Genomic DNA, 25,271 nt, shown 5'->3' on the forward strand with positions numbered 1-25,271 from the left:
AAAACCTACATCCACAGGGCACATGGAAAACATTGGGAAGTATACCAGCACTGGAGACTGTCTTGTCATTGATATAGAGGAGAACTTGACATTTGCAGAGGAGAATCCTGTACCAGACAGCATGATCCATGTTTCAAGAACGCCCAAGTTCTCCACTTGTGGGACTATAAGTTTAGACCCGTCTCCTATGGAAACAACCACTGACCAGGACCAGGAATTGAGCTCAGCAGCCAGACACAGAAGACCCAGGTCCCATTCCTACTACAGCCCAGAGGATGCCAAAAAGTATGGCATAGAGACGGCAACAGATGAGAACTTTGTCAGGCCACGCTCCAGGTCTTTCTATAGTTACGAGACATCTGAGCTCCACAGAGAAGGGAACTTTACCAGGTCCAACGCCATGAGGCCGAGATCCAACTCCCTGGAGAAGAGTGGGGACAGGAAGACGGAGAATAGTGCGGATGGGAATCAGGGGATCATGGCTCGGCTCAACTCCAAGAGATCCAAGTCCAACACCAACAAACACTTGCCATGCAGAGATCTCAATGGTATGCAAATTACAGTATGTTTAAAAGTGTCCGATTTATGTTTATTTGACAATTTATGTTTTTTTCTATTTTGTCATATTCCTAGTGTTATATGAAGAACAGAGGGGAGAAATGCAGAATATGCACAAACACAGTGTACTTAATACAAAACAAGAATGTTACTGTGGATGGACACAGATCTATAACAATTAACTTATTAAATAATACATTTATTAATTATGATGTTAGTAGCTAGTTTTCTTCCTTCCTCTCTCCAACAGGCAGAAGAGGCAGTCTGAAGGGTGTCCCCATGATGACCATCTCTGAATCAGAGAACTGGGAGATCAGCTCCTGTTCTGGCATGAAGTATGGCCAGTTTGTGGACTGGGAGAAGATCGACCCTGAATCTTCAGAGCGCTACCAAAGGATTCTGAAGTCGGACCACCAGGAGCTGAAGACCATGGGTCGATCAGGGTTCTGGGCCATGCCCCATACACTAAGGGCCAAGGCCTATTATCATATAATTCATGGTATCAACTGCAGGTCCATCAAACCGGATCGAGATCGTTACCAGGATGTGGCCAAGAAGCTCTTCGGGGAGCAGAAGATGAGCACACACCCGTTCCCTGAGTACATGGATGATGGCGTGATCCCTAGGTACTGGCTATGAAGCTATCAGAGAAGAATGGTTCAGATTATAAAATCATGATCAAATTATTTTAGTCATTAAACTTTGATAGGAGAATCTGAAGTTGATCATGCTTTTTCCAATATTGCATGTACATTATGTTCTGTTCATAACATGATAACATAACAAGTATCTTTGTTATTCTTCCCACCCCCAGGTACTGCCTCAACGAAGCTGGTCTCAATTCTGTCAAAAAGGTCCTTCTCTGCATCGGCAAGCACTTCCCGGACATCAACTTCTGCCCAATCCTCCCAGCCTTGGTGGCTCTCCTCCTGCATTTCAGCGAAGACGAAGCCGAGTGCTTCCACAGCATCTGCCGCCTTATCGCCTACAATGACCCCAACAAGCGCTACATCGACCAGACATTCCTCACCTACCGGGCCTCCTGCATGACCTTTGGCGACTTGGCCAACAGGTACTGCCGCGGCATCCGCAAGCTAATCGCCAGCTCCCACCAGAACCTCTTTGAGTTCTACTCTGATTGGATCATGTGGATCTTTGCCGACCTCCCCTTCACATACGCTATCAGGGTCCTGGATGTCTATCTTCTGGAGGGTTACAAGGTTCTCTACAGGGTGGCTCTGGCTCTTCTCAGCTTGTACAAGGTCTCGGTTTCGTCTCGTGTAGCCTACGTGGAGGACTTCAGGCGAGACATGAAGAGCTTTGTGGAGAATGTGGCGCGTCACTGTACGGTGGAGAAGCTGCTGGAGAGGGCCTTCATTATCCAGCTGGCCACGCGGAGGGAGCTCAACCTACTGTTCAACGCTAACAAGGACTCACTCATGCAGAAAGGCATCAGTATCCACCAGAAGCGGTGAGGCTGTTGGTCAAGGGAGTTCTTCGACAAAATGTTTCTACTCTTGATTAACATCTAATTGGTCCACTCTCTGTTAACGGAAAACAAGCCCTATTCCTCATAGGACGATTATGACAGATTACTTCCAACTCACTTTGTTATAGAGATGCTACAGTTGTTCTACCAAACTATACCTAGATACTGTATCCTTTTGAACTATAAACAGTTTACAAATCTTTACTTTCTGAGTTCCTTTATATTTATCTGTAATCTGAAGATACGCTTCAAAACAAATATTTACATTCTCAAACTGTTTCTGTTCCTCCATAAAGGCAGTCGTGCCAGGTAGTGGATTTTGACAGCTTCAGCTCCAGCGTTGTCACAGGGACAGAGATGAGGATTGTCTGGGCCTGGATCCCTGAACGCTTTGCCCTCTTCAATCCCAAAAGGCTGTTCAGCACCAACGAACATGGCCGAAGCCTGGCCTCGTAAGTGACTTTTATTCACTATTTTACATTAGTAGTGGGTCAAGTAGTGAAGACATATACATTCAGCAGCCCAGAACTGTCCACAGTAAATACAACAGCCCAGAGCTGAATAAACTCACCTTAGGGTTCAGTTTCATAATAATGAAAGGCTGTATTGTTAGTATCAGTAACATTTTTGCAATAAGGTGCATGACCAAATGTTCTCCAGTTCGTTGGCGGGAACAGTTCCTGTGACATCGGTTAACAACAGTTATTCATGTCTCTAGAAGTATTCTGTTGGTCTGACAGGAGAAAATGTGGTAGATAATATTCATCAGCACTTGCAAATCCTTTTAGAAATGCTCTGAATACCTATGTCACAATTACTGGCTGTTGTCTCGTCCTAGAGCTCGTCCAAACATTGAGACACCAACAGTTATTTTTCTCCACTATGAGGAATCTCTATGCATGTTGACTCTGATGTCCTTCAAAGAGTTTGATTGGGATTCTCAGACTTTCCCTTGTCACTGCGCTGACACGTACCTGCCTAAGCAGACATGCTTTTTAATTGGTTCTAGCCATACACAGGGTGGTCGTGACAGGATGTGATGACCCCAATTAAAGGTCTGACCCTGACCACGACGTGACCCATCCAGTGAACTTTGAACTTTCACCCCCACAAAGACATTCCAAGGGGCTAGGATTGTTGAATAACCGTTGTCTAAAAACATTACAAGTTTCATTGCTATTGTTCACTGTGAGTGCTTAAAGTCATTTTTTTTCTCATTTAAAGATTTTATTCCCGTGTTGAGGGGCATGAGCCAGCAATCTTGCTTCTGAAAACTGTGGATGAAGAAGTGAGTTTACAGTAGCAGAAAACCTTTTTTTGTGTCTATTTTTTGACACTCAACTAGATTCTATGCAGACTTCTTACCCCTGTGTCACTCCACAGGTCTGTGGTGCCTTCCTGTCGACAGATTTGATTCAGCGGAAAAAGTATGATTCAGAAGAACCTGCGTATTTTGGGACTGGGGAGAGCTTTGTTTTCACGGTGAGAGAAATTACAATCTACAGATCTGAAATAGCTGATTTTGCAAATGTTTTTTCCTTTGATTTTGATCAATTGTGTTAGCGTAAAAAATAGTGGTCGAAATCTTCACTGATCGTGCCGTAGTAGAATACAGGCTCCATTCCTTTCCCATGTCAATCAGTCAATGCAGGAACTTAATTGTTCATTGTTCTTAATTCGTTGTTCTTTCAGCTTCGTCCAGGCATGGAGCGCTACCAACGGGCTGTGGTTCACATTACGGCCAAGAGACAACCTTCTCCAGACCTTCGAGCTGCTCGGGTCTGTGTATACACTTCCTCTGGTGAAGAGGACTCCTCCTCTACCCCACTCTCCACCACCTCTACTACCAACCACACTAACCTGACCTGTCCATCCGGGACCCTCCAGGACCCCAGCTACCTGACCATTCCCTTTACCACCTCCTCCCCCGGACCTCTCTCCCCCTCACCCAAGAGGGCCAAGGAACAAGGGGCCTCCATGTTCATCGCCGGAGACCACGAAAGGCTATTCATTGGTAAGCTGCTCATATGTAGGCTAAAGTGTTTGCTGTTCAGAGTTGTCGGTAGAGTGTCACAAGGAGTGCTCAATAACTTTCTGAAACCCGGATAGGCCTGATTGTCTAAGGAGCATTCTTGCCACGTACAAGAGTTTTTGCAGCGACTTTGACGATGGTGGTAGGGAAACAGCTTAGGGTTTCTCACATGGCATATTCTTTGTATCCACCCTTTGTACTCTTTGTGTTCATGTCAACATTACTGAGAAGTGCAGCAGCTAGAAGTGGGCTGCTGTTATTACTGTAAATTCAATGCTGACATCTTTTACAGTGAGGGTGATGTGTTTGTCTCGCCAGGTGGCGATGGGGGTCACGCTCTCTGCCTACAGGCTGATCTGGAGGGGGGCTACACGGAGCGATGTGACACCTTCGAGAGCGCCCCTCTCTGCAAGAGACACTTTAAGATCCGGTCACTGGAAGTGTGGGGAATTCAGAACTCCATCTCGTTCTCACACTACTTCTCTTACTGACATTAAAAGAGGAGGCTGATATATGTTTCCCCCTCTTATATGAACTGGTTTCTCCTAATTCCGTTGTCCATTTGATTAGACTGTATTTTATTCGTTATGTGTGTTGATGACAATGACCCATAGGCTAAACTAAACAGGGTTTTCACAGTGCATTCGGAAAGTATTCACACCACTTGACTTTTTCCATATTTTGTTACGTTACAGCCTTATTCTAAAATTGATAAAATATTTTTTTCTCCTCATCAATCTACACACATAATGACAAAGCAATAACGGGGTTTTAGACATTTTTGCAAATTTATTCAAAATAAAAAACTGAAATATCACATTTACAAAAGTATTCACACCCTTTACTCAGTACTTTGTTGAAGCACCTTTGGCAGCGATTACAGCCTTGAGTCTTCTTGGGTATGAAGCTACAAGCTTGGCACACATGTATTTGGGGAGTTTCTCCCATTCTTCACTGCAGATCCTCTCAAGCTCTGTCAGGTTGGATGGGGAGTGTCGAGATGCACAACTCTTTCTAGATCTCTCCAGAGATGTTCGATCGGGTTCAAGTCCAGGCTCCGCCTGGGCCACTCAAGGACATTCAGAGACTTGTCCCGAAGCCACTCCTGCGTTGTCTTGGCTGTGTGCTTAGGGTTGTTGTCCTGTTGGAAAGTGAACCTTCACCCCAGTCTGAGGTCCTGATCGTTCTGGAGCAGATTATCTTCAAGGATCTCTCTGACTAGTCTCCCAGTCTCTGCCGCTTAAAAAAATCCCCACAGCATGATACTGCCATCACCATGCTTCACCGTAGGGATGGTGACGCTTGGCATTTAGGCCAAAGAGTTCAATCTTTCACCAGGCCAGAGAATCTTGTTTATCATGATCTGAGAGTCCTTTAGGTGGCTTTTGGCAAACTCCAAGCAGGCTTTCATGTGCCTTTTACTGGTTTCAGCTGGCCACTCTACCATAAAGGCCTGAATGGTGGAGTGCTGCAGCAATGGTTGTCCTTCTGGAATGTTCTCCCATCTCCATAGAGGAACTCTGGAGCTCTGTCAGAGTGACCATCGGGTTCTTGGTCACCTCCCTGACCAAGGCCCTTCTCCCCCGATTGCTCAGTTTGGCCGGACGGCCAGCTCTAGGAAGAGTGTTGGGGGTTTCAAACTTCTTCCATTTAAGAATGATGGAGGCCACTGTTTCTTGGGGACCTTCAATGCTGCATAAATTTGGTACCCTCCAGATCTGTGCCTCGACACAATCCTGTTTCGGAGCTTTGCTGACAATTCCTTTGACCTCATGGCTTGGATTTTGCTCTGACATGCACTGTCAAGTGTGAGACTTTATATAGACAAGTGTGTGTCTTTCCAAATCATGTTCAATCAATTGAATTTACCCCAGGCGGACTCCAATCAAGTGGTAGAAACATCTCAAGGATGATCAATGGAAACAGGATGCACCTGAGTTAAATTTTGAGTCTCATAGCAAAGGGTCTGAATGCTTGTGTAAATTAGGTATTTCTGCTTTTTATTTTGAATACATTTGCAAAAAATCCTACAAACCTTTTTTTGCTTTGTCATTATGGGGTATTGCCTGTAGATTGATGAGGGAAAAAAATAATTTAATCAATTTTAGAATAAGTCTGTAACGTCTCAAAATGTGGAAAAAGTAAAGGGGTCTGAATACATTCCAAATGCACTGTATTTGAATTGTATGCTATATTTGTTTGTTGATTATTCATATACTTCTCGATGAATATGTATATTTGTGCATATATTAATAGGGTTGCAAAGGGAGGATATACGTGGCCTTCAGAAAGTATTCACACCCCTTTACTTTTTCCACGTTGTTCTGTTACAAAGTGTGATTAAAATTGATTTAATTTCAATTTTTTTGTAAAATATCTACACAAAATACTCTGTAATGTCAAAGTGAAAAAAAAGAAACGCTATCATTATTATTAGAAAATAACACAGCAATATATCGTGATTAGATAAGTATTCAACCCCCTGAGTCAATACATGTTACAATTACCTTTGGCAGCTATTACAGCTTTGAGTCTTTCTGGGTAAGTCTCTAAGAGCTTTGGACACCTGGATTGTACAATATTTGCCCATTATTCTTAAAAAAATGTGTCAAGCTCTGTCAAGTTGGTTGTTGATCATTGCTATAGGGCCATTTTCAAGTCTTGCCATGAATTTTCAAGACGATTTAAGTCAAAACTGTAACTAGGCCCCCCAGAAACCTTCAATGACATCTTGGTAAGCAACTCCAGTGTATATTTGGCCTTGTGTTTTAGGTTATTGTCCTGCTGAAAGGTGAATTTGTCTCCCAGTGTCTGTTGGAAAGCAGACTGAACCAGGTTTTTCTCTAGGATTTTGCCTGTGCTTAGCTCTATTCCGTTTCTTTTTATCCCCCAAAATAACTCCCTAGTTCATGCCGATGACAAGCATACCAATAACCTGATGCAGCACCACCATGTTCGAAAATATGAAGAGCGGTACTCAGTGATGTGTTGTTTTGGATTTACCACAAACATAATATTCGGGACAAAAAGTTAATTTCTTTGCCACATGTTTTGCAGTATTATTTAGGGCCTCGTTGCAAACCGGATGCATGTTTTTGAATATTTTTTAAAATTCTGTACAAGCTTCCTTCCTTTTACTCTGTCATTTATGTTAGTATTGTAGATTTATGTTTGTGTTGTTGATCCATCCCCAGTTATCTCCTATCACAGCCATGAAACTCTGTAACTGTTTTCAAATCACCATTGACTTGGTATAGTGATACTCCATCCAAAGTGTTAAATTAATAACTGCACCATGCTCAAAGGGATATTCAATGTCTATTGTTGTTTTTACCCAACTACCAATAGGTGTCCTTATTTGTGAATGATGGGAAAACCTCCCTGGTTTTTGTGGTTGAATCTGTACTCTAAATTCACGGCTCGACTGAGGGACCTTACAGATAATTGTATGTGTGGGGTGTAGAAATGGGGTATGTCACACGGAGTGAATCCATGCAACTTATTGTGACTTTGAAGCACATTTTTACTCCTGAACTTTTTTAGGCTTGCCATAACAAAAGTGTTGAATACTTTATTAACTAAGACATTTCAGCTTTTCATCTGTTATTCATTTGTAAACATTTCTAAAACTGGCTCTGTCTTCAACCTAGCTCCCTGGCTAGCTCCCTGGCTATCTCCCTGGCAGTGACCAATCCATAGAATTAGGAATTAGAATACCGGAATGGACATGAACCTTCTTATGATGGTAATATAAAGTGTCAGACATTTTGGTAAGGGAGTTGGTCTACCATGGTTTTGCCAATGCTCTGATAAGAGTGCAAAACAATTAATTTATAGATTATCTGCACTGTATGTTGTTAGCTAGCTAACCAGACAGTTTTTAGAGGAGTGATCCCATACGTTTTTTTTAAAAATAACTGCCAGTATGCCAACAATCCGTTCAAACAATCAGTTGATGATAGGACTTAGACAAATTGTAATTGCAACAAGTACTGATATTGTATCATATAATAACAATTGAGAAGAAAATACAAATTTAGACATTTATTATGGTCTGTTTATGTTATAGGCTATTTATACAGAAAATGTGTATAAAACCTGTCCGTATAAACTGTATTTATAATTGTATGACAATATTTTAGGTTGACAATACATATATTACATCATTTCTGGTATATCACTTGCCTTACTTGTATTTCCCTGCATAAGTAAAAGCAGGAAATGCATCACCTATGCCTTTACTGCATATTCATTCCAGATTGTTTTGGATTTCTCCCTGACCACAATAGCTTCCATTTTCACTCCATTCTGGAACTTTGAGGCTTTCTAATTTAATAGGATCTCTAGCCATGTCTAGATGGAATACAGCTTCTGTCAAATTGACTTCAAAGTGTATATTTATTTTTTTGCATTATAGCTAACCCTTACCCTAACACTTTTCCTAAACTGCTACGTTAATTATCATAACCTGCTATGTAAATGTTCTTAAACCCGCTACGAAAAGTCCATTTTGACAAAACCTGTAACCCTTCTAGACAAAACCGATCTCTATGGACCAATCACACTCCAAAGACGCACCCAAATTTTTCCTCTGGCTTACTACATCACCATAGAAACTGACCCAAACAAATTGTTAAGTTGCTAGGCAACGTTTGATTGTCTGGATGACAAATGAGAGAAAGATAGCTGAAGCTCGAGAAGATTTTACAGGCTTGAAGACTTGGTGAAAAAATAGGTGCAATATTGTTGAATCATGGCTGGAGATGCACAAGAGATTCCACGGCTTGAGCTGGAGGCTGTAATTGGGTTCAACGGTAATGTAAAATATCCTGCCAGCCTATTTAGCTAGCTAACCTATTCAGCTGAGCTAACATATTCAACGGAGCTAATCAAGTTATCTGGTAACAAGTAATACTAACGTTAGCTAACGTTATTTGTTACCCTGAGTGATATGGCTGTTGTCACTAGGATCAGGGCATGCTATGGTAGCTACTAGCTACTAACGTTACTGTTGCTTGTTGCCAGTGGGGGTTTCAGCTGGTTTGTCATCTTTTCAATGTGTCTAAATATAACTCAATTATTTGTAATGTGCTGTTCAGTTTATGGAAAGTATTTGGAAGTTTCCTTCAAAACTCTAATCCACCCACATCGAGGGGTGGGGGTGTGTGTCTTTTTGTCAATAACAGCTGGTGAGCGATGTCTAATATTAAAGAAGTCTCGATTTATTGCACGCCTGAGGTAGAGTACCTTATGATAAGCTGTCGACCACACTATCTATCAAGAGAGTTCTCATCTGTATTATTCGTAGCCGTCTATTTACCACCACAAAGCGAAGCTGGCACTAAGACCGCTCTTAACCAACTCTATAAGGCCATAAGCAAAGAAGAAAATGCTCACCCAGAAGCGGCGCTCCTAGTGGCCGGGTACTTTAATGTAGGCAAATTTAAACCAGTTTTACCAAATTTTTACCAGCATGTCACATGTGCAACCAGGGGGAAAAAAATCCTAGACCATCTTTACTCCACACACAGAGATGCATACAAAGCTCTCCCCCGCCCTCCATCTGGCAAATCTGACCATAATTCTATCCTCCTGATTCCTGCTTACAAGCAAAAATTAAAGCAGGACGTAGCAGGGACTCGCTCAATACAGGAGTGGTCAGATGACGCGGATGCTACACTACAGGCCTGTTTTGCTAGCACAGACTGGAATATGTTCTGCGATTCATCCAATGGCATTGAGAAATACACCACCTCAGTCATCGGCTTCATCAATAAATGCATCGATGATGTCACCCCGCTCCTCCGCTCTCTCCACTGGCTTCCAGTTGAAGCTCGCATCCGCTACAAGACCATGGTGATTGCCTACGGAGCTGTGAAGGGAACGGCACCTCCATACCTTCAGGCTCTGATCAGGCCCTACACCCAAACAAGGGCACTGCATTCATCCACCACTGGCCTGCTGGCCCCCCTACCTCTGAGGAAGCACAGTTCCCGCTCAGCCCAGTCAAAACTGTTCGCTGCTCTGGCACCCCAATGGTGGAACAAGCTCCCTCACGACGCCAGGACAGCGGAGTCAATCACCACCTTCCGGAGACACCTGAAACCCCACCTCTTTAAGGAATACCTAGGATAGGATAAAGTAATCCTTCTAACCCCCCCCCCCCCCCCCCCCCCCTTAAAAGATTTAGATGCACTATTGTAAAGTGGTTGTTCCACTGGATATCATAAGGTGAATGCACCATTTTGTAAGTCGCTCTGGATAAGAGCGTCTGCTAAATGACTTAAATGTAATGTAAATGTAATGTCGTCCCCACAGTGACTGGACGTACATATCCCAACCAGAAGCCATGGATTACAGGCAACATCCGCATCGAGCTAAAGGCTATAGCTGCCGCTTTCAAGGAGCGGGAGACTAATCCGGACGCTTAGAAGAAATCCCGCTATGCCCTCAGACAAACCATCAAACAAGAAAAGCGTCAATACAAGATTAAGATTGAATCCTACTACACCGGCTCTGACGCTCGTCGGATGTGGCAGAGTTTGAAAACTATTACGGACTACAAAGGGAAACCCAGACGCGAGCTGCCCAGTGACGCGAGCCTACCAGGCGAGCTAAATGCCTTTTATGCTCGCTTCGAGGCAAGCAACACTGAAGCATGCACGAGAGCACCAGCTGTTCTGGATGACTGTGTGATAACGCTCACGGTAGCCGATGTTAACAAAACCTTTACACAGGTCAACATTCACAAAGATGCTGGGCCTAGACGGATTACCAGGACGTGTACTCAAAGCATGCGCGGACTGTCAAGTGTCTTCACTGACATTTTCAACCTCTCCCTGACGAGTCTGTAATACCTACATGTTTCAAGCAGACCACCATAGTCCCTGTGCCCAAGGAAGTGAAGGTAACCTGCCTAAATGATTACCGCCCCGTGGCACTCACATCAGTAGCCATAAAGTGCTTTGAAAGGCTGGTCACGGTTCACATCAACAGCATCCTCCCGGACATCCTAGACCCACTCCAATTCGCATACCGCCCCAACAGATCCACAGATGATGCAATCTCAATCGCACTCCACACTGCCCTTTCTCATCTGGACAAAAGGAACATCTGTGTGAGAATGCTGCTCATCGACTACAGCTCAGCATTCAACACCATAGTGCCCATGAAGCTCATCACTAAGGTAAGGACTCTGGGACTAAACACCTCCCTCTGCAACTGAATCCTGGACTTCCTGACGGGCCGCCCCCAGGTGGTAAGAGTAGGCAACAACACGTCTGCCACGCTGATCCTTAACACTGGGGCCCCTCAGGGGTGTGTACTTAGTCCCCTCCTGTATTCCCTGTTCACCCACGACTGCGTGGCCAAACACGACTCCAACACCAGCATTCATTTTGCTGACGACACAACAGTGGTAGGCCTGATCACCGACAACGATGAGACGGCCTATAGGGAGGAGGAGAACTGGCAGTGTGGTGCCAGGACAACAACCTCTCCCTCAATGTGAGCAAGACAAAGGAGCTGATTGTGGACTACAGGAAAAGGCGGGCCGAACAGGCCCCCATTAACATCGATGGGGCTGTAGTGGAGCGGGTCAAGAGTTTCAAGTTCCTTGGTGTCCACATCACCAACGAACAATCATGGTCCAAACATACCAAGACAGCCGTGAAGAGGACACAACAAAACCTTTTCCTCCTCAGGAGACCGAAAAGATTTGTCATGGGTCCCCAGATCCTCATAAGGTTCTACAGCTGCACCATCAAGAGCACCCTGACTGGTTGCATCACCGCCTGGTATGGCAATTGCTCGGCATTTGAACGTAAGGCGCTACAGAGGGACCTATATAATAGGCGGTCAGAGGACAGCCCATAAAATTGTCAGAGACTCCAGTCACCCAAGTTCTAGACTGTTTTCTCTGCTACCGCACGGCAAGCGGTACCGGAGCGTCAAGTCTAGGACCAAAAGGCTCCTCAACAGCTTCTACCCCCAAGCCATCCATTCGACTGCTGAACAAATCATAAAAATCGCAGCCGGACAATTTACCTTGACCCCTCCCCTCTTGTACACTGCTACTACTCGCTGTTTGTTTGTTACCTATCACTTAGCCCCCACCTACTTGTACATGTACAGATTACCTCAACTAGCCTGTACCCACGCACACTGACTCGGTACCGGTGCCCCCTGTATATAGCCTTGTTATTGTTATTCTTATTGTGTTACTTTTTATTATTACTTTTTATTTTAGCCTACTTGGTAAATATTTTCTTCTTCTTGAACTGCACTGTTGGTTAAGGGCTTGTAAGTAAGCATTTCACGGTAAAGTCTACACTTGTTGTATTCGGTGCATGTGTCAAATTTTATTTACCTTGATGAGTTTCTCCTGAATCCTGCTTCAGACAACCATGTTAGGTTAAATCATAATCATATCCTCATCTTTAGTTTTGGTCTAAAGCATGTCTTTACCATTTTTTGGGGACAGGACATATATTTTCTGGCCTCAGAGTGCACCCATTCAGAGAACACTTAATCTATCCTCTTGGTTGCACTGTTATTTTGAAGAGCCTGAAAGACGGCAAACAGGAGTTCCTTCATGGGTCACCTTCATGGGCTTCAAGGTAAACTAAAGACAGTTAAACAATCTAGTATTAAGACAGACAGACAGACAGACAGACAGACAGACAGACAGACAGACAGACAGACAGACAGACAGACAGACAGACAGACAGACAGACAGACAGACAGACAGACAGACAGACAGACAGACAGACAGACAGACAGACAGACAGACAGACAGAGTAGGATGGAGGCAGGGAGGGAGAGGCTACAGGTGAATGTTGAACGTAGGAAACACATGAATGGCATTAGATTACAGAGTTAATCTATGTTGTTGCAGGCTGATCTGATCATCTGGGATTATGAGAAGAGAGCGATCCACGCCAGACTGCAGCTCCACAAAGCGAAGGTGGAGGGACTTGCCTTCTCCCCCAATGACAAGTACCTTGTCTCCCTGGCTGGACAGGATGATGGAAGGTACGAGGTAGTTTAATGTAGCAGCATTTTGTTCCAGTCCTGCTATAACACACTTTATCCTACTAATCAGCTGGTCCTCAGACCTTTGATTAGATGATTAGATTGGTTAGATCCAACAGGCTTTGGATGATTGTGTCACTTTAAAAACGACTTTCACGTTGGAAGAATTTCAACAGTCATTTGTAGGTTATACTACAGAATGGCTGTAAATGTGAATAGTTTGTGTTTTCAGCATTGTGGTGTGGAACCTTGAGAGCAAAGAAGCGATCTGTGGGAGCCCAGCCTCTGCCCACAGTGCAGGCCACTGCCTCACCATCGAGTACACCAACCACAGCGACAACATCTTCATCTCCGCCGGCAAGTGAGTGACTTACAGAGACTCTGGGTTGCTGTTAGAATAGAGTATTACTTTGTCAATCAGAACTGATCTTTATTGGACTTGAACACAACGCAGAATGATTAAATAAACAACATTTATTATTAATACTTTCGAATTAACCCACTTGTAATATGTTGTTTCCCTGTAGTGGCACAATGCGTGTTTGAGAGCTAGACCTTCCAAATAGGAAGATCCGGCCTATGGAATGCCAGACAGGACAGCTGAAGAGGATTGTCAAATGTATTGAGGTGAGCTAAACCATAGAAAGCAGACCCAGCTGGAAGTAATAGTGGTACTGACTGAGTACCCACTGGGCACAGGCGTCAATTCAACGTCTATTCCACGTTGGTTCAACGTCATTTCATTGAAATTATGTGGAAACAACATTGATTCAACCGGTGAGTAAATTGTACAATGGTGAGAAAAAAAAACCAAAATGATTTTGTACCACCCATTCTTAACCACTCAAAGTACGTTTTGAGACAAAGCAAAGGTAAACTATTCATCAATACTTGTCATGGTTTATTCATGAGGAAATCTGTAAACAGACAAGTTCAGGTTCCTGTGATTTTATTCACGTGGCAATTGTTGTCTGAGGTCAATTGATCTCTGAATTAAGATAAAGAATAAGAATTTCCCGGCATATCAAGCAGCCTCTCAAAGTAGTACAGGTGGAGACAGAAAGCTTATTTCTAAGGTGACCCCGTTGCGTCACAGATCTCAGACGACAAACTTTTATTTTACTGCGGAACCACCAGTGGTGACATCCTGAAGGTCAACCTGAAGACCCGCCTCCTCAACAGCTATGGGCCACGAAAACAGAAATTCAGCAAGGTGGGTTTATTCAGTGTCCTGAGTGACGTCCACATGTTCATATCTCTGAGATCTTACTGTAGTTGACATTTGGTACAGCTGTTCCTCTTGTCTTTTTGGTGCAGGGTGTGAACACACTGAAGGTGCTGAAGTCTGGGGACATCCTGGTGGGCTCTGGGGATGGCATGTTCACTTTGTGCTCAGGACCTAACTTCAAAACCATCAAGTAAGTAAGTACTGCAGGTTGACAGACAAGATATCAAGTTGTCTATAGCAAATCAAAATCAAAGGAAAGTTTATTGGTTGCGTAAACAAATTAGCAGGGCGACGGCGTAGCCTAGTGGTTAGAGCATTGGACTAGTAACCGAAAGGTTGTAAGTTCGAATCCCCGAGCTGACAAGGTACAAATCTGTCATTCTGCCCCTGAACAAGGCAGTTCACCCACTGTTCCTAGGCAGTCATTGTAAATAAGAATTTGTTCTTAACTGACTTGCCTAGCTAAAATAGCAGGTGCAGTGAAATGCTTATGTTACTAGCTCCAATAGTGTGGTAGAATGTCTCTCAAACACAATACACATACACAAATAATGAAAACAAGAAATCAAGAAATAACAATCCAGATAGATATATTAGAGTAAGAATTCAGAATATATGCTGAACAAAAATATAAAAGCAACATGCCACAATTTTACTGAGTTACAGTTCATATAAGGAAATCAGTCAATTTAAATAAATTCATTAGTCCCTAATCTATGGATTTCACATGACTGGGAATCAAGCAGATTGCAAGGGCTGTGTCGGTCATGTCAGATTCCTGAGTAGATGGACAGAGGTCCGGTGGGACCCCCCAGGCTTCCAGTTCAGTGTATATTAGTGTGTATCTGTTCACTGTATATTAGTGTGTATCTGTTCAGTGTATATTAGACAAGCGAACAACATTCACAACCTTTTCATTGTCAATAAATCCATATTGCTCATATTCTTGATGAAGAATGTTGGCAAGCACACTTGTTTGAGACCACAAAATTAACCAAATCTGCTAAATAGTGCAGCTAATACTCTATATAAAAATACTATGATCGAATAAAAACAATACAATAAAACAATTAGGAGAATAAATGATTTAAAAAAAAATGTATGTTCATGATAATTTCTGCACACTTTCTACCTGGTATTAGTAGTTTAGATTCAGAATGGAGTATTTTTTTGCGTCCCATTCAAAACCTCCAGTTGAGAACCACTAGTTTATATCGTCTATCTAAAACTGTCATGTTGCATCCATACTGTAGCTTAGCCTATACATTAGAGTGGTTCCATTTCCTCAGCCCCTCACCTTCATGGCAAACCAAGAGGTGGGGCTGAGATTTTGTATCCATTTTATATTACAGAGTGGGCCTTTTAACGCTATGTGTAGAAACACATAATGTACTCAATGCGGCATTCTGCCATTCATCATCTAACCCTCATAGAAAGGTTCAGTTGGAGGGGGGAGTGACGTCCATCGCTGTGAGAGGCGAGGGCCACCAGTTCTTTGCAGGAACGGAGGCGGCTCAGATCTACCGTTTTGGCTACACAGACTTCAAAGAGGAGCTGATCGCCACCAGTCACAACAGTGCAGTCAAAGACGTGGCCTTCCCTTTGTGAGTGACACCTTTCAAAGTATAGGCACACATTTAGAGACAGGATTACATACTGTACGTGATTCACTTTGTTTCCCACAATATTATTTTATAGCACATTCTATTATCACTACTACCTGATTGCCATATGTCACCTCAAATATATAGCTGTCTTTACCTATCTCCACCTCAAACAGAGTCTATGCTGTCAAGAGAGACTACCTCAAACAACATTGCTTTCGTCTACCTTCATGTTTTGCCGTCATTGCCCATTTACTCCCACTAGAGGGCGATATGACCATGTTTAAAGCATAAACATGTATTATCGCCTATGGCTCTGGTACAAAGCAAATCCTGTTCCATAGACTAAAGTGCAGAATGACTGGCCACAAACTTATTCCAGTGATGTTTCTGATTCTCTCCCAGTGGCTCGTCGGAGCTGTTCGCCACGTGTTCCCAGGATGACATCAGAGTGTGGCACGCCGAGACCTCCAAGGAGCTGCTGCGGCCGTCCGTCCCCAACATGACCTGCAACGCCCTGGACTTCATGATCGACGGACACAGCATCATCAGTGGTAGGCAGGAATCAATAGGAGTTCTGTTTGGCAATGGGGTCATTTAAAAAATGAACACACACACACACAACTAAGTGCACACACACGCATACACACACTTGCGCACACACACACACACACACACACACACACACACACACACACACACACACACACGCACAAGCATACACAGACGCATAGACACACACACGCGCACACACACACACACACAGTATATGTGGACCATGCGGGAATCAAAACCACAACCCTGATGTCGCTAGCACTACACTAGGGAAGAATGGTACGTCATCAATGCAGCGCATGGCATTTTCTTAAGTTATAACGATGATGGACTAGCGTCAATTATTATGGAGCACGTTAGCCTGTAAGATAATGACAGTGTTTTTAATGCGAGGGTGTGAATGTGCCTGATTTTCCTTCTCATTGTTGGAGCCTTGACATGTTGAGTCATGATAATAATAAATGGTTTCATCCTCTACTGTACATTTTCATTCCAGCCATTTACAGTTAAGACACACGTCCAATGTAAGGAACTGAGCCCACAATCTTCACAGTAGCCTGGGTGCCCGTCTGTTTGGGCCGTCATGCCACTCCTTGCCACTCCTTGTCATGCCAAAGTCTGCCGAATGGCCACAGTGTTTGGCATGATAGCACAACGATCTGGAACCAGGCTATCATCACAAAACATTATAGCACAATCTCAATATAAAAATACTTAGGAGTGTCATGTATCGACTATTCCCATCTAATGTATTTTTCTTGTTCCAATTGTTTTATAGCCTGGAACGATGGGAAGATCCGTGTGTTTGCCCCAGAGACTGGCAGAGCCATGCTGGTCATCCACAGTGCCCACAGCATGGGCGTGACTGCCATCGCTGGCACCAGGGACTGCAAGAGGATCATTAGTGGAGGAGGAGAGGGACAGGTCAGATGAAAAGTCATCCTGGCATGGCACATGACACCCTTTAGTCTATATTTAAATAGAGAGCATAGATTAAGAACTAACAGTATCAATTAACCACCACATGCATGTGACATTTGTACAAATATTTGAAGCTCTTCCTTTTCCCCCATCCTTCTCACAAAAAAACTCCCCAAAAACACGTATTATTACATACGTATTTAAAACAATGTTTTAGTGGTGTTCATCAACAGCATCATTGTATTGAGTCCAAGTGCCAGTCTCTGGCCTGTTGCAGGTGCGTGTGGGAGATCCTGCAGGGCTGTCACCGGCTCATTGAGACCATGAAGGAGCACAAAGCCACCGTCACCAGCATCAAGATCAAGAGCAACGACAAGGAGTGTGTCACCGCCAGCTCGGACGGGGCCTGCATCATCTGGGACTTGGTGTGAGTTCAAATGCACATTCTCATGTATACACACACACACACACACTGTACACACACACTGTACACACACACACACACACACACACTATACACACACACACGCATGGATGTATGCATGCTCAAACCCGTAAACACATGTAGATGTGCAAGCAAGCACGCACACACACAGACACACACTCAAACACTTCTTTACCCCATGCCCTTAATCCTTTATCCCTCTCTGTCTGATTGCATTGGCTTCCCACTGTGAGAGGCTTTCAACACACATCATTACTACCACTACCATTAATACCACTCCTCCGTTCATGTGTTTCCTGTATTCAACATTCATTTCAAGTCTCTTGCTCTCCCTCCCTCCCTCCCCTCACTCTCCCTCCCTCTCTCTCTCTCTCTCTCTCTCTCTCTCTCTCTCTCTCTCTCTCTCTCTCTCTCTCTCTCCCTGGTCCCCTCCCTGCTTCTCCTCTCTGTCTTCCCCTCTCCCTACCTCTCCCTCTCCCCTCCTGCCGCTGCAGGCGTTTTGTGAGGAATCAGATGGTCCTGGCCAACACTCTGTTCAGCAGTGTGTGTTACCACCCTGAAGAGTACCAGATCATCACCAGTGGCACCGACAGAAAGGTTTGGAATTAGAAAAGACTCAGGTCCCTCTTGGTGCCAAGACTCACTGGCACAGCACACTGTAGCTAGCTGATGATTTCACTGTGCAGCGTATGGTCCCCAGTCACCAGTCATGGAAAGTTAGAGAAGGCTGTTCTCTGTATTGAGGCATTCTTGTTAGCCTTCATCTCATCTCAAGATGAGCTCTGTTAGAGAGGCTAGTATTGAGGTGCTGTAGAAAGGCCATGTCAAGCTTGTACGCATGCGCACGTCAGCAGTGTCATGTTTTGAAATATTTCCCTACCTTCTTTACCAGTCATAATAAGCCACAATGTAGCAGTCATGCTGCCAGGTGAATGTAACACCTCTATGCCTTGATTACCTAGAATGAAAACTGAGTTACAGAAGGTGGGATTGGAGGTTCACAACAGCCTCTCTTCAATATGCACCTCAATATCCACTCATCACAAGCTCTACAGACTAATAAGGCCCGTATTGTTGGCTCAACACCATGCTGTGAGGTGAGGACAAACTGTACTGATTAGTGGGCACTGTGAATGCGCTGAGACTGGAAAAAGAGAGGCTGAGAAAATGAGCAGAGGAAAAAAGAGAGAGACTAGAAAGAAAGTGCTCTGGCTCTCGCGTCTTCCTGCGGATGCGATGCCCGCCTATGCCATCCAAGTGCCCGTGTGCCAGATACACCATCTGCTCGCCCCAGGACACAGGCGCTCTGTCTGGGGTGAGCAAGCAGTAACACACATAGATACACACGCACACACACACACTGTATGTGTGGGGGGGAGAAAGAAAGAGAGAGAGAGAGAGAGAGAGAGAGAGAGAGAGAGGGAGGGGGACAGGAAGAGAGGGATTGGATGCAGCAGCTCCTTGGCTCAGAGTTCAGTCAGTGGTTGAGGGTCTTTGGGGACAGCTTCACACTCTCCAGTCTGTCGGATGGAAGGAGACAACAGAACAGACTACTGCTGCTGGTGGTTCTGTTGTGGGGTCATCCAGAAGCCTCTTGTGATGATGACCCAGCACTCCTGTGTGTTGGTTCCAGTTTTGGCTGATTATGATGTAGGGCCATCAGGGTCTTGTTATTTATTATTAGCTATTGTGGCATGTCAATTATCAGAAGCATGGTATATAGGCTTCTGTGGCCTTCCCATTGTCCAGCACTAATAGGACAATAAAGACCTTCTGAAGTATTCCGTTTAAAAGAGAGAGAGCTCTTGAACGTGCTATAACTTCTTTGTTTGATTAATGTCCTTGACATGTTCAGTTAAAAGAGTAGGATTATATTTTGTTGGCGAGAGGTACTGTATGTGTAAATGGATTAGCATGGTCAAATACATGGCTGAGCGTAGCATCGGGGTAAATGGAAGCCCACACAGTAGCTAAGAAGGCTTTATCGGTGTACAGCCCTTCATAAGTGGGTTACTGTCCTCAATGATGTATTGCCTCAACATATAGGTGGAATTACACGACACTACACACAACAGAGTGAAAATGTAGACTAATCTTGGCACAGCATGCATGTTTTCAACATACTGGTATTGAATTTACACAACACATACTGTACCATAGGATTGCACAAAATACTGGACATTTAATCTCAGTGGTGTAGCTTTCAATGCATTGTAATGGTTGTGTAGCTTTCATTGCATTGTAATGGTTGTGTAGCTTTCAATGCATTGTAATGGTTATGCAACTTTCATTGCATTGTAATGGTTGTGTAGCTTTCATTGCATTGTAATGGTTGTGTAGCTTTCATTGCATTATAATGGTTATGCAACTTTCATTGCATTGTAATGGTTATGCAGCTTTCATTGCATTGTAATGGTTGTGTAGCTTTCATTGCATTGTAATGGTTGTGTAGCTTTCATTGCATTGTAATGGTTGTGTAGCTTTCATTGCATTGTAATGGTTGTGTAGCTTTCATTGCATTGCATTGTAATGGTTATGCAGCTTTCAATGCATTGTAATGGTTGTGTAGCTTTCAATGCATTGTAATGGTTATGCAACTTTCATTGCATTGTAATGGTTGTGTAGCTTTCATTGCATTATAATGGTTGTGCAGCTTTCATTGCATTGTAATGGTTGTGTAGCTTTCAATGCATTGCAATGATTGTAGGACCTATAGCTGAAGCTATCCTGCTAGGCAATTAGTATTTAAAGTTCCAATGCAGCCATTTTTATCTCAATATCAAATCATTTCTGGGTAACAACAAGTACTTTACTGTGAATGTTTTAAATTTAAATGGTCAAAAATAATACAAAATTGCTTCTTAGCAAAGAGCAATTTCTCAAGCAACACTTTTGCTAGGACTGTCTGGGAGTGGTCTGAGTGAGTGGCCTAATTGGACGAGCCTAATGAGAGGGATATGTAACCTGAAAACTAGCTGTTATTGGCAGAGAGGTTTGAAATTCTCTTTGTTATTGGTCTATTAACTTATACTGCCAGGCCAAAACTCCATCCCATCAAAACAGGCAGAAATGTCAAGCGTTCTTTTCAAACAGCTCTTACACTAAAAGGGCATTATTATCATTTTCACAATTTTACAGTATTATTCCAACCTCCTAGTGTGTAAATATATATAAAACACAGAAAAATCATGTTTTTGACTGCACTGGGCCTTTAAAGAAAGAATCATGTCATTTCAGCAAGCCATGACACCCACCATCTCAGATTGTTCTGAAATTGTTTCTGTAGTTAGAAACAGGTAAGATTAGCATTCCTGAAACATTATTTTTGCTGAAATTAAATGTTAAATCGGAAAAATTAAGCTAATTGATTGCATCCAAATTGGCCATTTTAATTGATAGGATTGAGATAATATTCAATAAATATAGTACCCAACATCCGGTTTGGACCAAATCTCTTCTTACTAATGACAAAAATGAGGTATCCCAAAAAATAGAAAAAAGTCACCCACGGGCCCAACACACCCCATGCCAATCCCACCCCAACAACCAGTATACAGTATCAGTTCTCTGTTTGACAAGTAGAATGAAGCTGTGGCTTGGAGTACTGCTTCTCCACACTGTAATGTATTCCCTGTGAATCTGGTGACGTTTTTTCCCCCTGTTCAGAGAAATGAATCATTGAAGTCACTTTCTGACCACTAGATGCCGCTGTTCCTGCTATACAGCCACACTCTTTTGTCTATTTTGCTGGTCTCTTGTGTTTATTAAATAGATTTCCTTTGCAACTTTGGGTAGAAAACCAATAGATTTGGCTCATTATGAAAATACATTGTGTGGTCATCCTCACAATTCAAGCCAGTAAATTCAGTGTGTCCTTCTCTCAGCAACCTAATGCTTCAACCTAACTCTCCTTGAATAGGAATTGAAGGCTAAAGCAATGCTAGCAGTAGCCGCATGCTAGCCTTGGATGTAATTAATTTCTGGTGGATGTTGCCGTGGATGGCAGCCAGGTTCCACAGGAGAAGGGATGGAACACAGATGGGTGAGGGTGACTCGGCCACTCTCACACAGGTGCTGGTCTCTAATAAGCCCTCCATGACACCAGGAGAGGGGAGAGAGGTCGTGACTAGAGAATCAAACTGGATTTGAACCCATTCCCTATATGACACAACACAAATTATACTGGAGAGAGGGAGCGTTGGGTCTGCTACTTGGCTAACTCTCCTCCCTCTCACTTTTTTGGCTGTGTCATATCTCACCTCATATGATAGCCAGTGATTTGATTAAGATTCATATCATGTAAGCTAGTTGCTGCTGGTATTGAGGGGTTTTTCTTTCTTTCATTATGCTGACCAAAAATGTTATTTCATAAAGTGAATGAATGCACGCAAAGAACTTTGGATTTTTCCATTTCATTTCTATCATATTGAAAAAATATCATGTATGCATAAATGATGGTTGTCAGTCATTATGTTGACCATATGTTTTCACAATGAATGATGCATGCAAAGAGCCTTGAGCCTTTCCATTTTAATTGAATTATACTGAAGAATAGTCCTGAGTGTTGTGTATTACTCAATAATGTCTAACAAATGTGTTTTCCAGTCAGTAAACTTTTGTCACGCCCTGACCATAGAGAGCCCTCGGGGTTCTCTATGGTGTTTTAGGTCAAGGCGTGACTAGGGGGTTTTCTAGTTTTTATTTTCTATGTTGGTGTGAGTATGGTTCCCAATTGGAGGCAGCTGATGATCATTGCCTCTAATTGGGGATCATACTTAGTGTGGTCCTTTTCCCACCTGCGTTGTGGGATATTGTCTTGTCTAGTGCCAATGTGTGCGCGCTACGAACTGCACGTTCGTTTATGCTTTGTTGCTTTGAAGTTTCACCTTAATAAATAAATATGTGGAACTCTATGCACGCTGCGCCTTGGTCCACTCATTATAACGAAGGTGACAGCTTTTGCTATTAAATTTGAATTATATTGAGGTACAAAAGTATTTTTTACCATCCCACAGAAATGTGTCTTTTAGGCGGCCTCTTTGCTTTGAGCACTGTTTTTCATTCTTAAAACTATAAATACCTTGTTGTTTTTTTGCAATTTGTTTCTCTTTAATCCCATTATTACAAACTGTATTTGATATGTCTTTGTCAGATTACATTTCCTCAGTCCCATAATGCATTATGTTTGTGGTCTTACTAAGAGATGAAATCCAGTCCAAGAAGCTATTCTCATAAATGCTATTCTGAGCTCTCTCCCATGTAACATTTCTTGTTTCATTGCATACAACTGGAGCTTTTTTCTGATAGGCTGACACCTTTCTGATGAATCCTCTGAACTGGTTTATTCAGATATTCTACACATTTTCTCACTTCTGTGTGAGGAGATTGCGTTGGTTATTGTAATATTCACTCTATCGCCTAAACATTGACTCGTTGACGATTAGATTTTCAGTTAATAAAGCCCATTGAGCATATAAAGAAATCATTCATTTCCAGGTACAATCAGTTTGGCCAGTTCCAATACTTAAAATCACAAATGGTTTAGTTTTGTGCTGCCAGCCAGTTAAGCTGCCAGTTTCCTCTTCCTTGATACCTGAAGAAGCACTCACATGCTGCATTTTAATGATGAAACTCCTCTCGTTTGCGTCAGTTAGTTTGTAATTGTAATTAGCTTTGTCATAAAAATAACAAGAAAGGACCTCGCTTGTGTGTGTGGGGAGATTGTGGCGTTACTGTGCGGCTATAAATAAACTTCAAATAACAATTGAGCCTTTGAGAGACTCAAGTCTTTGACAGCTGCAAACCCTCGGGATGATTATCTCTCATTTAGAGTCACAAACATGTTGTTTTAACTGTGGCGGGCTCACAAAAACTTGATAGACTCTCTCCGGCCTCATTTACATATAGTGGAATAATGAAGATAGATTATTCAGTGAGGCAGAATTACTATACTATAAATGAACAGAAGAAATACAAGGAGTGGCATTCATACTTACTATAAAACTGTGATACATGGTCATTTTAATAATTTATTGTAATATAACATAGAATATGTCAAATAAATTGAATCTGACAAGTTTTATATGTACAAGCTCTCTCATTCATATTCCATATACCTGAATGGTCTTCTTTCCCAGATTGGTTACTGGGAGGTGTATGACGGCTCAGCCATCAGAGAACTGGAGGCTCCCTGTCAGGAGCCATCAATTGCGTGCACATCTCACAGGACGGACAGCACTTCGTCACTGGTACAGTACCCTTTACATTGGTTTTGTTGGCTGAGTTGAAGAGGTAGAGCATGAGTTGATTTGTGATCTCGCCAACTGTTTGGCGTGACATTGACATAGGAGTTGGCACAGCTCCCAACAGATCTAGGACTAGTCGTTGACTACCATCAATCAACAACAGCACATGGTGTGTCCATTAAATATCCCTGTATCGACTCTCAATAGCTTGGGACTATCGTGAAGAGCACTTGGTTGAACATGACTTCAGCATGCGGTTGGATCAATGTTCGAAGGCTTTTCCGTAGAAATAAACATGGTATATGTCTCTCTGCTTGCCCACTTCAGGTGGAGACGAGAAGCTGGTGAAAGTGTGGGACTACTCAGAGGGCGAGGTGACCCACGTAGGCGTCGGCCACAGCGGCAGCATCACCAGCGTCAAGATCTCCTCCAACGACAGGAGCATGGTGAGCACCAGTGTCGACGGGGCCGTGCTCCGGTGGAGGTACCCCCACCCCTCCTCTCCCTAGAGCGCCTTCCGGAGGCCAGGAGAACAGAGTCAAAAAACCCATGACCCTATGGCCTTTGACCCACACACCCTACAAACTTTTTACTTTTGACCTTGACCCTGCCCAGTCCCAATACACACCTGTCCTCACACCAAACAACTCTCAAGAACTCATGAACACTGAACATCCCCTTAGTGCTATCATAGAGCAAATGTTTCATTCATTCATGAAAATAAATGGGTATAATTTTGATTGTGCGATATTGACTGAAGTATGCATTACTAGCTACATTTTGCTTGTTGAAGGTAATTGCATAGTTATAGTGTGGTATTCGCCATACTCTAATAATGTACTGTATCAACAAACTTGGCAGACACACATGTTCTAATATGCATGGAATTAACCTAATAAATTGAAGTAGGGACTCTTAACCTCATCAATGCAAAGTTGGATATTGTAGCCACAGAACATTATAAAGATACTCATCTGCTCATCATAGCCTTGAATAGCATTCTCTCTGATCTTCTATGGGAAGAACAGAAGTGATTGTGTCATCCCCTTTTTCCCATTAATACGCAGTGAATGTAAAAAGGCAGGCTACACAGTACATTAAATGCATATTTCATACAGATATGACTGTCTTATATGCCTGCCATGTGGTAAAGAAGAGAAA

At 43.1% G+C, this 25,271-nt stretch overlaps 1 protein-coding gene and 1 pseudogene across 2 annotated transcripts; both read left to right on the forward strand.

Moving 5' to 3' along the window:
* Positions 1–8,245, forward strand: LOC106564674 (TBC1 domain family member 24). The gene is made up of 8 exons (XM_014130890.3): positions 1–548; positions 809–1,184; positions 1,373–2,029; positions 2,344–2,499; positions 3,272–3,335; positions 3,431–3,529; positions 3,740–4,061; positions 4,398–8,245. Exons 1-8 carry the CDS (start codon positions 23–25, stop codon positions 4,568–4,570), a joined length of 2,373 nt encoding a protein of 790 aa, XP_013986365.1. The 5' UTR covers positions 1–22; the 3' UTR covers positions 4,571–8,245.
* Positions 8,246–12,963: 4,718 nt separating this feature from the next.
* Positions 12,964–25,188, forward strand: LOC106564673 (cilia- and flagella-associated protein 52-like; annotated as a pseudogene). The gene is made up of 12 exons (XR_014379829.1): positions 12,964–13,112; positions 13,345–13,473; positions 13,640–13,739; positions 14,209–14,325; positions 14,430–14,530; positions 15,774–15,944; positions 16,350–16,498; positions 17,278–17,435; positions 17,681–17,847; positions 18,360–18,462; positions 24,003–24,113; positions 24,438–25,188. The product of XR_014379829.1 is annotated as a cilia- and flagella-associated protein 52-like (transcript).
* The last annotated feature ends 83 nt before the right edge of the window (positions 25,189–25,271 follow it).

Source organism: Salmo salar, chromosome 12 (assembly GCF_965601325.2).
Source record: "Salmo salar chromosome 12, fSalSal1, whole genome shotgun sequence".
NCBI classification, from domain to species: Eukaryota; Metazoa; Chordata; class Actinopteri; order Salmoniformes; family Salmonidae; genus Salmo; species Salmo salar.

Coding starts and splice junctions, on each gene's coding strand:
- LOC106564674 (XM_014130890.3), top strand. CDS start 23: ATGGAAAACATTGGGAAGTATACCAGCACTGGAGACTGTCTTGTCATT. Junction 1,185..1,372: donor GATGATGGCGTGATCCCTAG/GTACTGGCTATG, acceptor TCCCACCCCCAG/GTACTGCCTCAACGAAGCTG. Junction 2,500..3,271: donor CATGGCCGAAGCCTGGCCTC/GTAAGTGACTTT, acceptor TCTCATTTAAAG/ATTTTATTCCCGTGTTGAGG.